A 15360-nucleotide genomic window follows, 5' to 3' on the forward strand; every position below is an offset into this window, starting at 1 on the left:
GAGATTAATTCCCTTTGGTGTTATATACAGGATTATCAACGCAGCTCATGATTTATGTAAAGACGAACACATGAAAATTATTCAGGAAATAGGAACGCATGTGACTGTGAGGTGGAGAGACAGGAAAGAACAGAAAGAAAGAAGTTTTTTTTTCTTGTATATTTTGCGCTCGAAATTCAAGTAAGTGCATCTAGAGAGGAACTAACAATCCTTCGACAGACGTGCGTGTGAATGTGTGACAAGAATTAGGGACACGGAAAAGACAACAAAAGAAGAAATAATAAGTGAATGAAGACAGACAAACAGATTAACGTTTGGACGAATGTGTGTGTGTGTGTGTGTGTGTGTGTGTGTGTGTGTGTGTGTGTGTGTGTGTGAGGAAGACTAGGAAAAAAAAGACAGAAAAACATTCCTCAGGAAGCTACATTGTAATTATCTTACGCAGTCTGCCCTTAAACCCAACATTTCTGAGGCCCTCGAATATAAACCCACCATACTTCCCAACATAATTCCGTGCAATGAACAGTGTATTTACCTGCTCTGCTCCCATATATAAACCCTGGAGACTTATAGAGGTATTGTGTAATCATCTATAGGGAGTTTATATGGGCGGTTTATATGTGTCCTAGCTAGGCAGTGTTGTTTACGGAGTGAGGGAGAAGCAGGCGGGTGATCCTCCTCCTCCTCCTTCTCCACCTTCACCTGTCTGCTTCCCTCCTCCGCCCCTGCCTGTACACCCGCCCACCATGGCTCGGCCCTACCTCCAAATCTGGCTTTTTCCAATGTCTAAGGTGAGTTGCGTTATTATATAATGCCAGGTGTTGGGAAGGTGCCCTCAGCCCTCTCGTCATGTCCATCCACTGCCACTGCCTGTCTTGTGACGCACTGTTACATGCCTCACCTTTACCTTTGATTAATGAGGTGGTGTTGATATGTCCCAGGGTGTTGTTTTTATCAGCATTGCCTTACCCATGCATGCTGGTGGTGTGGCTCGTCTTTGGGAGAATCGCTGTGGTGATGGATGTTGAGGGGTGACTGAGGTAAATGTGAAGCACACGTATTTATTGTGTGGGGAAGACATGTCGAATTTCGGTTATCTTTCCTTGATTGAGACATAGCATTGCGTGACATGATGTGCAGTATGCACTTACAGTAGTGCTGAATGAAATTATGCAATTTTATGTCCCCAATCAGCGAGCAAGGTATTGGAGGCACCAAGGTACCATCTTGGTGGTGCCTCATTAGGTAGGCCATCAGCATCCCACCACATGACCTGTACAGAATGGCAAAGGCTGAAGTAGGGAGGTACACACAATGTTTTTTATTTTAAAATTTGTGTGACACATAGTATATACTTGAGGCTGACATTAACTACCTCACAATGCTATGGCAGTGTATATTTAGCTTGGCACAGCAAAACAGGCAATAAGACTTTTGACACGTGACACGCATGATGATAAATCTTAGCAATAGTGGCTCATTATGTATTCTTTTGCTGCCTCTCTCCAGATCAAGCAAGCTTGGGAACTGGTAAGATTGCAGTTTAACACAATATATATATATCCCATCTTTTCTCCATCTCTGCCCCCAACAAGCTTGGGGATCTGGTGAGAAAGTAGAGTTTTAAGGTGGGGGAAGGTAAATTATGCCAGATTTCAACATTGCTGAAAATCTAAGGATGAGGCGCCATATTTTAAAAACTGGGGAACTTTCTAGCTTAATCTAACTTTACTTAACTGGGATGTTTGAACCCTCCCTTAAGGGCACTTAACTAACTGTATACCTTAATAGGAAGTGGAAGGTGTAGGGTTTGGTTGATCGACCTCTTCCTTATCCTCAAAGGGTGCTGGCACCACTAAGTGTTCAGCACTTGATTGATTTCAGCAAAACAGTGTGCAAGCTTAAAAAATGTACATCTAAGTTGCCTTGCTTATAGGAGTGCACGGTAAAATCCTGATATTTAAATTTATGTCCACTACATTTAACAGAGGAAAAGACATAAAAAACATGGATATAATCAGTGGATGATAAACAAATGTACCAGTAAAAGCATATAAGAACATAAGAACATAAGAAATAAGGGAAGCTGCAAGAAGCGACCAGGCTTACACGTGGCAGTCCCTGTATGAAACACTCCTACCTATTTCCATCTGTTATCCCCATCCATAAACTTGTCTAATCTTCTCTTAAAGCTCTCTAGTGTCCTGGCACTAACTACATGATTACTGAGTCCGTTCCACTCATCTACCACTCTATTTGAGAACCAATTTTTTCCTATCTCCTTCCTAAACCTAAATTTTTCAAGCTTGAACCCGTTATTTCTTGTTCTACCTTGGTTGCTGATCCTAAGAATTTTGCTTACATCTCCCTTGTTATAACCCCTATACCACTTAAAGACTTCTATCAGGTCCCCTCTTAACCTACGGCTCTCTAGAGAATGTAAATTTAACCGCTTCAACCTCGCTTCGTAAGGAATACTCCTCATCCCCTGAATCCTTTTAGTCATTCTTCTCTGTACTGATTCTAATAGACCTATATCTTTCCTGTAATGTGGGGACCAGAACTGCACAGCGTAGTCTAGATGAGGTCTGACCAGCGCCAAGTATAACTTTAATATTACTTCCGGCCTTCTACTTTTAACACTCCTAAAAATGAATCCTAGTACCCTATTTGCCTTGTTTCTGGCTTCTATGCATTGTTTCCCTAGACGGAGTTCAGAGCTAACTATAACTCCTAAATCTTTCTCGTACCCTGTACCTACCAGAGTTTGGGTGTTTAATGTGTACCTATTGTGTGGGTTTCCTCTACCTACGCTAAGCACTTTGCATTTATTGATATTAAATTGCATTTGCCATCTATCCGTCCATTCATTCATTCTATCTAAGTCTGTCTGCAAGGCGATGGCATCCGCTTCTGACCTAATTAATCTACCTATCTTTGTGTCATCCGCAAATTTACTAACATCGCTACTAATTCCACTATCCAAGTCATTGATATATATTAGAAATAATAATGGCCCTAATACTGATCCCTGTGGCACCCCACTAATGACATGACCCCACTCGGATTTCGAGCCGTTTATTAGCACTCTCTGTCGCCTGTTACCAAGCCATGACCCTATCCAACCTAACACCTTCCCATCTATCCCGTGCGCCCTAACCTTTCTCAGGAGCCTTTGATGGGGCACCTTGTCGAATGCTTTACTAAAGTCCAGATATAAGATATCATAACTATCACCATTATCTACTGCCTCGTACACCTTACTGTAAAAACTTAACAAGTTTGTCAGGCAAGACTTCCCCTTCGTGAAGCCATGCTGTGACTGATTTATCAAGTTATGTTTGTCTAAATGTTCCCTAATGTTCCTCGCTATTATTGACTCTAACATTTTACCTACAACTGAAGTTAAGCTGACAGGTCTATAATTAGACGCTAAAGTTTTATCCCCTTTCTTAAAGATGGGTACTACATTAGCCTGCCTCCACATTACTGGTACCTCACCCGACTCCAGTGATTTCCTAAAGACAGAAACTAACGGCTCACTAATAATCTTTTTACATTCCTTCAGTACTCTGGGATATATTTCATCAGGTCCTGGTGACTTGAACTTTTTTAGCCTATCTATCTCCTGCTCCACTATCTCCCTAGTTATGGAAATATCCGTCAGCTTCTCATACTCATCTGCTCTAAACACCTGTTCACTATCTGGCATATCCTGCATGTTTTCCTGAGTGAAGACAGTTAAAAAATACTCATTCAGAAGTTTACTAATCTCCTATAAGAATGCTTATCAGAATATGACACAACAGTTTATCTGACAATCATGCACCTGTTGACAGGCCAATCTTCCCAGCTGCTACTCCAGAGTTTAGCCCTCATGATGTTATTTGTGGTTCATTAGATGGTGCTGTCACACATTATGCAGTGGACTACCATATGGTGGTCAGTGTTTAAATTAACGTAGGATACAATCATCAGCACAAACACCATATAATTCTACATTTTTCACTTGCAGCAAGACCATTTGTGATGCGCGGAGGAGGGTGGCCGCGGGCTGTGAGGGTGGCTGGTGTGGTGGTCCTGCTGTGTGTGGCATGGCTCCAGCTCGCCCTTCCTCCTCTGCCACACGACCCACAGTCTGTCCTCGGAGGTGCTGCCAGAGAGTCCCCTGAGGCTGACCCCGCCCTCAGCCTGCAGCGCAATCCCACCTCTAAGTTCCTCCATGTGTGTGTGTGTGTGTGTGTGTGTGTGTGTGTGTGTGTGTGTGTGTGTCTGTATCTTCTTATAGTATACAGGACCTGAACTACTCTTGTGGTTCTCTATCATCAACTTTAGTTTTGTGTGTGTTTGTATCTGTAGGTGTTCATGCAGTCTTTGGTATGCTTATGTTCACAGTTCCTTTAAGAAAAATTTGTCGCTACCTGCCACCAGTTGTCTGTATAAACCCTGTTACCTTTTAATTATATGCTGGTGATTTTTATGTATTCTGTTTCATGTAAAGCTCATAAGTGAAAGATTATATCAGAATTATTTTTAACGTGGCCAAACTTTAGAAAGTGCAAGTGTCTGTAAGATGATTTCAGACAACTGGAAAAAGACATGGAATACCTTGCAGTATTATTACCAGTGAAATCTATAACCACCAATTTTGTTTCAGGCCAAATCAGATGGAGTGAAGCTGTCCTCAGTGCCTCATCTCACAGAGGAGCAGATAAGGGAGATCAAAGAACAGATCCAGAGACGCAGTGGTAATGAGACTGTGCTGAATGAGGAGCTCTTTGGTCCTGTGCAGCCTGACACCATTGTTATCGCTGTACAGGTCAGTTTGTAGGATGTGTTGGCATGTGTTTTTAATTATTATGTATTTCTGTGTTTTTAATTTGTCTAGAGCTGGGATTAATAATTTATGGCCTTTTTTTTTATGTATTAAATTTGCTTGTTTTGTGGTTTTAAATCAATACTTGTAACTGTAGTCAAAGAATTATCCATCAATCTATCTATCTTTAGAGGGGCTGAGGATGAGAGAGTATATGTGTATGCATGTATGTAGTCAGTTGATATTTGTGCGTCTAAATAGGTTTGTGTCTGTCCATCTGTTTGAATGTTCTTTTGCACGAGTGTGTGGTTGGGTGGTGGAAGGTGTGAAGTAGTGAATGAGATACTTAGAAAGGAATGGGTGCTTTGTGTACAGAGGATGGGAAAGTAGGTGTGTCTTTTTTTCTGCCCATTCATTACCTTAGGCCAGAGTTCCCACTTACATAAAAATAAATCATTAAATAAAATAAAGAATAAAGGGTAGTGTAGGTGATTTCTACAACTAAGGAAGGAAGTGAGTGAACATATAGTAGAGGATAGTATACAGGGAACAAGTGGAGAAATATAGAATAAAACCAGGAAATTAGCAGACAGTTTTTGTGAAGCATTAGATGACTTACAGTGCATCCCTGCCAAATTCAGCATCCTGTGTCACTCTCTCAGGTACACAATCGCTTGGAGTACTTGCGTCACCTCATAGTCTCCCTGGCCCAGGCGCGGGACATCGATTTGGTGCTCCTGATCTTCTCACACGACTACTATGACGAGGACATCAACCAGCTCATCACCACCATTGACTTCTGCAAGGTACACACTGCTGCTGTTGTGGCCCCAATTATGTGGTGTGGCAGAATAGAAGGTTGCTTTGGAATTTGTGTATAAAAGTTTATTAGAGGATTATTTTGAAGTTTGTGTTTAGAAAGGTACTTTAGAATCTGTGTACAGAAAGTGGCTTTAGAATTTGTGTTTAGAAGAGTGTTTTGTAATTTGTGTATTGAAGTGTATTTTGGAAATTGTGTATTAAAAGGTATTCTGGAATTTGTGTATTGAAGGGTATTTTGAACTTGTTTATCGTGATTTTAGAAGATATGTATTTTTTTTTTATTTGTTTGATTTGATTTGATTTGATTATTATTTTTTTATTTATTTATTTTTTTTTACCTTCCTCAAGCACAACACTTCATAATGTTTTGAGGGAATGATTACTATTCTGTTGTTGGTTTTCAGGTGATGCAGATTTTCTACCCACACTCTCTGCAAACCCACCCACACATCTTCCCTGGAGAGTCCCCCGGCGACTGCCCTCGAGACACCAAGCCAGAGGAGTAAGTGTGTGTGTGTGTGTGTGTGTGTGTGTGTGTGTGTGTGTGTGTGTGTGTGTGTGTGTGTATATGAATAAACAGAAATGTTGCTATGTTAATCCATCCATGATATTGTGGTCTTACCTATTTACTGTAACATTATATGAGTTGTAAATTGATTGTGATGCATACAGAGCTGCAAGGACCAAGTGTGTGGGCACTCCAGACCTCTACAAGCATTACCGGGAGGCTCGCTTCACTCAGACCAAGCATCACTGGTGGTGGAAGGCAAACAAGTGAGTGTGTGCTGTTGCTTCATTTGCTCTGTATCACTTATGTTGCTCCTTGCTGTTCATTGTTTAGTGGTATTCTTATGATATGATTTTTAGACCATCAAACATACCATAGAGGTCATTGTGCCAGTTTATTTTATGTAATATATCTTATGACATGAATTTAAACTATTATCTGCTGTAGTACTTGTGTATTGCTCAGAATATACATGAGTAATTCTTGGTCATTATGTGTTGTGTTCTGCAAATTTTATAAAATCTTGATAAAACTGGTCTGGAGGATGGCCTAGCTACACATGATGACTACATTATGAGAACACTGCCACCATATTCCCTGCACATCTAAAAGGAAACTGAAAAAAACAAAGTGAAGTACTGAGAACCACCTCCTTTTGTATTTTATTCCTACAATGAAACAAAGGATCCTTTCTTACCTTGCCTACATGTGTTGAAGATCTCAGCCTGGTATATATAGAGAAATAGATAAACCAATAATTGCTTTACCTGCTTGCTGTGGATAAGTGCAAGAATCATACACATTTCAGGATCTTTGATGATGTTTGGGTGCTGAAGAACCACACAGGTCTGGTGCTGTTCCTGGAGGAAGACCACTATGTTGCTGAGGACTTCCTGTACATGCTGAAGCTGCTGAACACTGCCATGCCTCGTGCCTGCTCCAAGTGTTCCCTCATCACCCTCGGCAACTACCTGAAGACCTACAACTTCCACACTGATGCCAGGAAGGTGAGGCAGGCATGGTGTTAGCTTGTCCTTCCTTGTTGTAGAAGAAATGTTGAATGAAGGTCTGTTTTCCTTGGTTACTGACTGTGCACCTCTTCCCTGCCTTGAGTCTTCCTGTACAAGGCTTTCTACTTCCTCATCTCTATTCTAGTCACCTTACTAATTTTCACTTTTATATCCTCTTCTGGTAAATTCTGAAACACTTCTATTTTTCACTTTTTTTGAAACATATTTGTACTATTCTTTTTTAATTCCTTCATGGAAGGTTTTCAGAAAGTAGTGATTAGATGAGATTTCTTTTTTCAGTCATATTAATTTATCTGTTCATTATTACTTAATTATATTTGTAGTCCTTTCACTGTCATCTCTATCTTAATTTATCTGTTCATTATTATCTCATTGTATTTGTAGTCCTTTCACTGTCATCTCTCAATGCTGGGAAGAATATCATTAACCAGAAATCTTTGGCATTCATTATGTACAGCTAACATAGTGGTGTACATACATCTCTTCATTGCAGGTGGAGGTAACACAGTGGGTGTCCTCCAAGCACAACATGGGATTTGCATTCAACCACAGCATTTGGCAACAGATCAAGGCTTGCAATGAGAAGTTCTGCAACCACGACGACTACAACTGGGACTGGTCGTTGCTTCATGTGAGCAACACTTGCCTCACCCAGAAGCTCCACACGCTGGTCCTCCGCGCTCCAAGAGTCTTCCACATCGGAGAATGGTGAGACACAGGCAGGGATTGATAAATTGTTAACATATTTTTATTCATCCCATCTTACAGCTGTTCCTGGACTCCTGGAGTGTAGTACAGTGAGCTACAAGATACTCCCTTTCCACTGGGGGCCAAAGTGGCTAAGAGTGTGAATAGTGTTTGTGTGAATGTGTGGTGCCTTGTGTGGGCCACCCTGTGTGGGATTGCTGGCCTGGTATATAAATAGATAGATGGACTTTTCAGCAATACTGTAAATGGTGCCCTTTTTCTTTGCATTGCTAGTAGTGCCTTATGCATTTTACTGTAAAGATACCTTGCTTTGTGTTTAGCTGTTAATATCTTTTGTCATTTTGTCTGCCTCCCTGACATAACTCATCTGTTCCCTGTTGGAGTCCTTATGTTGATTTTAATCTCAAGTGACCCACATTTACAAACTTGTGCTGTTCTCCTTGCCACAGTGGAGTACATCACAAGAAGAAGGACTGCAGTTCTCGAACCGTGCTCAACAAGGTGCACAGAACGCTTCAGGCTGGTCAGCGCACACTCTTCCCACGGCAGCTCATTGTGGTCCACACCCCGCCAAAGAAAGTAAGTCTATAATGAATGTTGTGTCTTTAATCAGGAAAGAGAAATGTGTCACTTGTTGAGCAATGCACTGTGCAGTTGAGTGTGTGATATGTTTCTGAAGCTGTGAATGACTGGTATTGCTTTTCTTTTAAGAAATGCTTGCCATCTTTATATCTGGTAATTAGATGGAGAATTTTTTTATATTTTTATAAAGTGGATGATTTTTCAGCTGTGAAAGGAGTAACTAACAAACATTACAAGTTCAGGGTTGATTGAATGAAAAATTTGAAATCATGAGGTGCTGCTTTAGTTTTAGGGTAGCTCATTCTAAGTGTAGGATAGCTTTATCTGAAGAAATTGATGTTTTATAGAGTGGATAATTTGAGCTGCAAAAGAAGAAACTAACAACCATTTCAAGTTCAAGGTTGATGAAAAAAAAAGACAAGGTCATATGCTATTGCTTTAAGTTTGGTGGATCTCATTGTAAGTGTAGTATAGCTTTGTCTAAGAAACAAATCATCCTTTATGTCCCCCAGGTCAAGAAGCACAAGGGCAATGGTGGCTGGGGTGACAGGAGGGACCACGCACTCTGCCGCTCCTTCAGTGTGTCCACGGGTCTGGAGTACAGCAGTGTGCTGTCCTCCTCTCTCTTCTCCGGCCACACCCTAACCAATGGCACTGTACAAATTCGAAGTGGCTCTTGATCACGGTAATGTTCTCATTTTATACTGAATTAGGTTATGCCATGTCTCATTCATTAGCTTGCGATACTTTTCCCAACCACTTTAGAGATTCATTGGCTCATACAGTTCCTATGTAGTGTGACCTCATCATCTCAAGTCAGAAGTGTGCTGTAAGGTCTTGGCATTGCTTTGATGGCTTCATTCATGCACTACTTGGAGTCACAAGAGGAGGGTTCATATGCATTATTTTGATAATTTGGTGTGTGGAGAAACTATGTCACTTTCATTGTTCATTGAATGTAAAAATACAGAAAACAGGAATGGGAATCACACTGTATTGGTACATTCCCTGGAAGTGATATGTATAGAGGCCACAGTAGCAGTAGTATTGCATACTGGGTAAATTCTGGCATTGGCTACCTATTTCATTCATCTTTTATTTATTTATTTATTTATTTAATTAACTAATTAATTAATTAATTTATTTATTTATTAATTAATTTTCTAAAACTATAGTGGAGCATTAAGAACAGAGCAGGCCTCTTTTGTAGTTGTTTATTTATTCTTTTTTTTTTTCTCTGGCACTGTCTGTATTTGTGTAAACTGAAAGGTTTGTAGTTTCTTAGGCAGTGTCCTTTGAAGGTCAGGATAGCCAGTTCACTGTCATGCCAAGAGTTTGAAGGAGCTGGACTGATTATGGCAGTCAAGTGACCAACACAGTTTGACAATCTTTGAAGGAAAAACACATGGTGTGTCACCTGGGAATCATTGCATCGTACATTCTTGTAGGTTTAATAAAACCATTGTACACTGGACATCACTAGAATGGTTTAACCAACAGTCAGTGATAAAAAAAAATAATAAATAAATAAAAATCCAAGGATTCAGACCTTGGGGTATTTGGTCAATGTTTAGTGATTCAGATTGATCCAGTAACAGTTTGGTGATTCATAAATCTCTATCTCATGGCTTTATGGAGGACCTGAGAGGCCACAGCAAGCCACACAGAGTAACAGAAGCTAATATGAATGCCAGAGATTATTAATATATTTGCATTATTGCATTAAAGAGGCTTAACTAACAAACCATCCTTAAGACATAAAAAGAATTAGTGCTATTATCATGTGTATCTTATGCTGATAGCCTTTTTTCAGGTAATAATTTGGGATGTGGGTATTGTTTGGTCTTAAAGTTTACATAGTGCAATACATCAGATTTAATTTTTTTGTGCAATTTTTCAAGCATAGGTGGTGTTCTAGAAATTATTTATCATGCACAAATTTTTTGCACGTCCTCTTAGAATTGATAGATTTTTTACTAAACTTTCTAAATTTTTTCAACTCTTGTGAGAGGAGATGGAAGAGGACATGGATTTGCTCATAGTGTGCTTTAAGTGAACAGTGAGAAATTCTTGTATCTCATCTGATGCTGTTTGTGACTGCCCCTGTTGCTCTGTGGTGTTGCTTGCCCCATCAGCACTCATGGCATCAGTGCATTGGTTATCAGGAGTCTTGTCTTAGCCAGTTTATCATTTCTTCCAGCCTGACCATATGTATGTGTGTAGGTGTATGTGTGTGTGCATGTATAGGTATCTGCTAAATGGAGGCATGAACCTCTCTATGTGTACTGGACTGAGAGCAGAAGGTCATTGCTATCAAAATCTGTGTCTATCCAACTGAGGTTTCCCAAGTTATGGGTCAGAATCCATCTCTGTTCATCAGTTACCTTGGGGTTCATAGTGTTCCACTGGATGCCATATTCTTTTTGATGCATTGTACTGTAAGGCCAGTTTGACTAGTCCCAGTTTTAGACTTAACGCTTATTGTACGCCACCAATGTTTTAGTTTTCTTGTACTACAGGTAGTCGTCGTACATACTGGTACCTGCACATGATTTTTGCTATGTGTCATGTTCCCCGCTACTCTTTATACCTTCATCAGGGAGACCCATTTGTAAGAGTGCTTTTTCTGCTGATGTTTGTATTTTCATCTCGTGCTTCTCATAGTCTCCCCATAAAGAGATGCCCAGTGACTGCAGCAGAAATATTTATGCTGATGATCGTGTTAGCCAGACATGACTAGACCAGCCCGGCAGAGTGCACAGTCTTTTATGAGGCTGTGAAGGGCTCTGGTTTTGTAGTGATCTGTGTTTTATGCCAGTTTAGTGTTTTGTAATCAATGCCAAAAAAATATAAAAGATAACCACTAAAAGCTAATCCATCAGAGGCTCAGTTGTATAATGTTATAGTATTTATATTTTATTTGTTGTTCTTTGTTATTGTTATGAGTTTAGTTTATTTTTTCCTACTTTTGTTTTTCTCCTTTTCTTAGGCATGATCTATCAAATATTCTTTATATTGTTATAGTCAAAAATGTTCACATTTATGATTTGGTGTAAGTAGCTCCTTCCTTGTTATCATAAGTGTGTGTGTGTGTGTGTGTGTGTGTGTGTGTGTGTGTGTGTGTGTGTGTGTGTGTGTGTGTGCTGATTATTTTAAAGGTGAGAGGGAGTGTTGTAAAAGTGCATCATAAAAGTGGAGTAGAAAGAATTGAAGAGTGATATAAGGGTGTAGAGGCATAAGAGAGGATGTTACAAGAGTGTTCTAAGGTACTGGTGCAAGGGTGTATCTCAGACCAGTAGTTCCCAATCTGATGTTCAAGAATTTTCACAATTTATGGTGTAATTCTCAGGTAAAGGAAAAATTGAAAGAGCACAAAGAGAAAAACATTAATGTACTAATATATACTTTATTTCTGATATTGATTTCTGATTTGTGAGAGAAAAAAATTCTTCATTGTTACAATTTTTTTTGTTTCATATTGAAAGTGGTTAATTTTGCACAAGGAGTAATGATTCTAAATAACTTTATAGTTCTCCATTGAAGTTGAATACAATGGGAAATATTGATAGGAACTGTATAACATGTCATGACTCATGGGCAGTGTAGTGAGTGGACAGGTTCTGCTTGGCGTGCCTGTGAGTGTTACCCATGAGGCAGAATGGAAGGATGGCTGGGCATGCCTGATAGTGCCATCAACTGCTGTATATTAGAAGTGTGGCTGTATTTATAAAAGAAAAGGAGTGAATATGGTGTAAATTATGGAAGGGATATCTAGCAGTTGATTAGCTCCAGTCCTTGACTCAGGCCACCCTGGTGCATCTATGGCAGCTTGGTGTGTCAAACACATATGTATATTTGATTGTATTGTTTTGGCTCACACATCAGCTGGCACCCAGCTGTGGCCAGCTGGCTGAGCATTAAGGTCACCAATGATAAATAAGAATGATAGTTCTGCAGATGGCTCTGAGTCACTTGTGAAAGATTGACTGATAAAAACTTGTTGAGAAAAAAAGATTGTGTTCTGATATGAGTTGTTGTTTAATTATATTTATTTATTCGTATATTTCATGTTTTCATGTAATTCACCCAAGCTCTTTAGGATCACGTGCTGGACTTGTGATCCTTAGCTGTATTCTTTCCCATGAGAGCTTTGAGCTCTCATGGGATAAGGCTGTGATCTCACACACATCACATACCCAATCCTCTTGCTCAAAGAGGACAGAAATTGCTTGCTCATCAGTGAACACCAGTATGGTCAATAGATGTGATCACCTGGGGTCAGCCTTAGGTACTTTTATTACCTTGATGAGAGAAGTGTTTATGGCAAAGCAACAGACAGACTGTGTGATAGAACAGAACTTTATTTACAGAAGCTAGACAACTTTGGCTTACCATTTTGCCTCTTCAGTAGCTACAAACATTCCTGAAGAAAACTTTAAACAACTTGAGTCTGTCATGTGACAGATGAGGTAGTGAGCAATGTTACTCACTTGTGGATATGTGAATCATGCACTGGATTTCTGATTATGGAAAGAGCTCATGGAGAGAACTTTGAGCTCATTCAAATTGATCAGTGGGTAAGGCTGTGACTTTTCACACACCATGTACCCCATCCACTTATTTGAGAACAGCAACTGCTTGATCATCAGTGAAAACTTCAAGAAACCTGTGCAGACATGAACCTCAACCTGCTGAATGGCAGGCAGGGACGTTACCACTGAACTAATGTGTGTGTGTGTGTGTGTGTGTGTGTGTGTGTGTGTGTTTGTATGTGTGTTGAAGTGGCACATAATGGGGAGCAGCAAATGCTTGTATTGTTGCTCTCCCTTCCACTTTGACTTCTAAAAAGGTATTGATAATCAAAAATAGACTTGATATACTCCATAGACTAAACAAGAAATGGCTGCTTACAGAAGCACAAATGTTATAATTGTCAGCAGATTTAATTTGTAGTACATATAAGTTTAACTAAATATACTGCACAATTTGAGAACTGTCTCAGTTATATGTATACATTAACACAGTTGTATGTATTAAGATATATAAATATGGATTGTGTATCTGCTATGAATGTGTGACATGAAAGGCTGTATTTTGTAAGAATGAATTGAAGCACTAAGAATATTTGTATATTATTATAGTTTTGATTTGCATTGTGACTCCTTTTATCCTTATAGAGTGTGTGCAGCTCCCTTTAGGTTTTATTTGTACCACCTTAGATCCTTGAGGCTTCTTGTTCAGTGCAAATATATCATGTCACATAACAAACAATGGAAATCAGTCTCATTCTTAGCTTTATTCTATAATAGGAGTTGTATATTGTATTTTAACACTTTCTTTTCTGAGAAGTTGGCTAAGGTGGCTGTTTCTTTGTACTCTAGATCCTGTCCTTCTCACAAAAGGCCCTGTGCCTCTAGACTCTTGGGCAGTAGTTTAATTTCTATATAAGCTGCCAACCATCACATTGGTGAGCAAAGACTGAACACTCCAAAGGTGTGAAGTATTAGGATGCCAAAGCTTCAAGGTGTCTATATTCTTATCTGTATATCTGTCTTATATATCAGGCTGGCATCCCCAATGAAGGGAGGAGCCAAGACAAATATTCTTGTACTGTAATGAAGAATTATCACTGGTTAGGAAATTAAGAAACTACGATGCTGTAAAATATATAATGATATACAGTATGTCTTCTAGTAGCTTTGTTATGTGAGTAACTTGTGTAGGAGAGAATCCTGAAGTATTGATGTGCTGTCATTTTGTTGGTGCAATGGTTTTGATTTAATCATTGGTCCTCAAATGTGAAGCTATCATAAACATAGCATGGCAAGTCAATATATACTAAAGGGACTAAAGACATGGCAGGGAGGAACAAGAAGTGAGTATTCAAGTGCTTTTGATGAGGAAATATTAACTTAGCCTTTGAATTTTTTAAACCTTGAACAAATGTGATGTATTTTTTGTACATACATAAAAAGTTATGTAAAAGTGATTGATGATTGCAAAAAAGTTTACCTTGGAATCAGTGGCCACGAATTTTTATGCTAGAAATGTAAGCATAACTTTCACATTAGATGGAACATTATAAACATTATTGGACTGACTTGGTTGAGCTGTGATGTTCTGGTATGAAGTGGAGCATGTTCAGAAGGTTTCACTCATATGTGTGTATTGGTGATCATTAGTGTTGTTCAGTCCCTAACCATTTATTTACAGCACCTTTAGGAATAAAACTAAATCCATTACCTCACTGTTGCAGGTGTGCAAGAATGTCACGACACTATGTATAGACTGAGCTGAGGCTTTGCATGGAGTGTGTGTGTGTGTGTGTGTGTGTGTGTGCGTGTGCGTGCGTGCGTGCGTGTGTGCACACGTGCAGAGCAAGGTGTTTACCTCTTCACCGATAACCTCGTTTTGTCACACTGGTAATCATGTTATTTTCTATTCTTTATTTTAAGATGCCAAAGCAAACAAGATTCTCTTTCTTTCACTCTTAGTTCTCATATTTATTTATAATGATTTTATGGAGTTACTTGGTTTGTTGTTAATTTACTTTTATGATTACATCTTTTAGGGGACTCACCACCCAGTACTTAAGAATGAAAATCTGGTATGTTTGAATGTGATGTAAGAATATAATTGTTTGTTTGTATGATCACATGTTTATATTGATGTGTTATATTTTACATATTTTACATAACACCACTGAATGGGAAATATTTTATTTTATATTTTGGGCATAAGGAAATGGTTATGAATATTTTTTATGATGGGGTAAATTAAAAATTCTTACATAATAAAACATAAAACAGAGGAAGGAGGAAGGGCAAGGAACACTGGTGGGTCCCCTAGAAGCTGTAAGAGTGAAGCTTGAATGAGATAACATGTAGCTTTAT

At 39.2% G+C, this 15360-nt stretch overlaps 1 protein-coding gene across 2 annotated transcripts; it reads left to right on the top strand.

Moving 5' to 3' along the window:
• LOC135109207 (alpha-1,6-mannosyl-glycoprotein 2-beta-N-acetylglucosaminyltransferase-like) lies at nucleotides 1-13620 on the top strand. 2 transcript variants are annotated; one of them, XM_064020398.1, is made up of 10 exons: nucleotides 1-791; nucleotides 4016-4224; nucleotides 4658-4819; nucleotides 5479-5622; nucleotides 6043-6140; nucleotides 6311-6412; nucleotides 6955-7153; nucleotides 7671-7885; nucleotides 8335-8464; nucleotides 8971-13620. In XM_064020398.1, the coding sequence occupies exons 2-10, from the start codon at nucleotides 4030-4032 to the stop codon at nucleotides 9145-9147; spliced, it is 1422 nt and encodes a 473-aa protein (XP_063876468.1). In that variant the 5' UTR covers nucleotides 1-791; nucleotides 4016-4029; the 3' UTR covers nucleotides 9148-13620. The 2 variants fall into 2 exon arrangements, with proteins under 2 accessions (XP_063876468.1, XP_063876469.1); XM_064020399.1 differs by having other exon boundaries at nucleotides 5-791; nucleotides 8980-13620.
• Nucleotides 13621-15360: the final 1740 nt, after the last annotated feature.

This window comes from Scylla paramamosain, chromosome 18, assembly GCF_035594125.1.
Source record: "Scylla paramamosain isolate STU-SP2022 chromosome 18, ASM3559412v1, whole genome shotgun sequence".
NCBI lineage: Eukaryota > Metazoa > Arthropoda > Malacostraca > Decapoda > Portunidae > Scylla > Scylla paramamosain.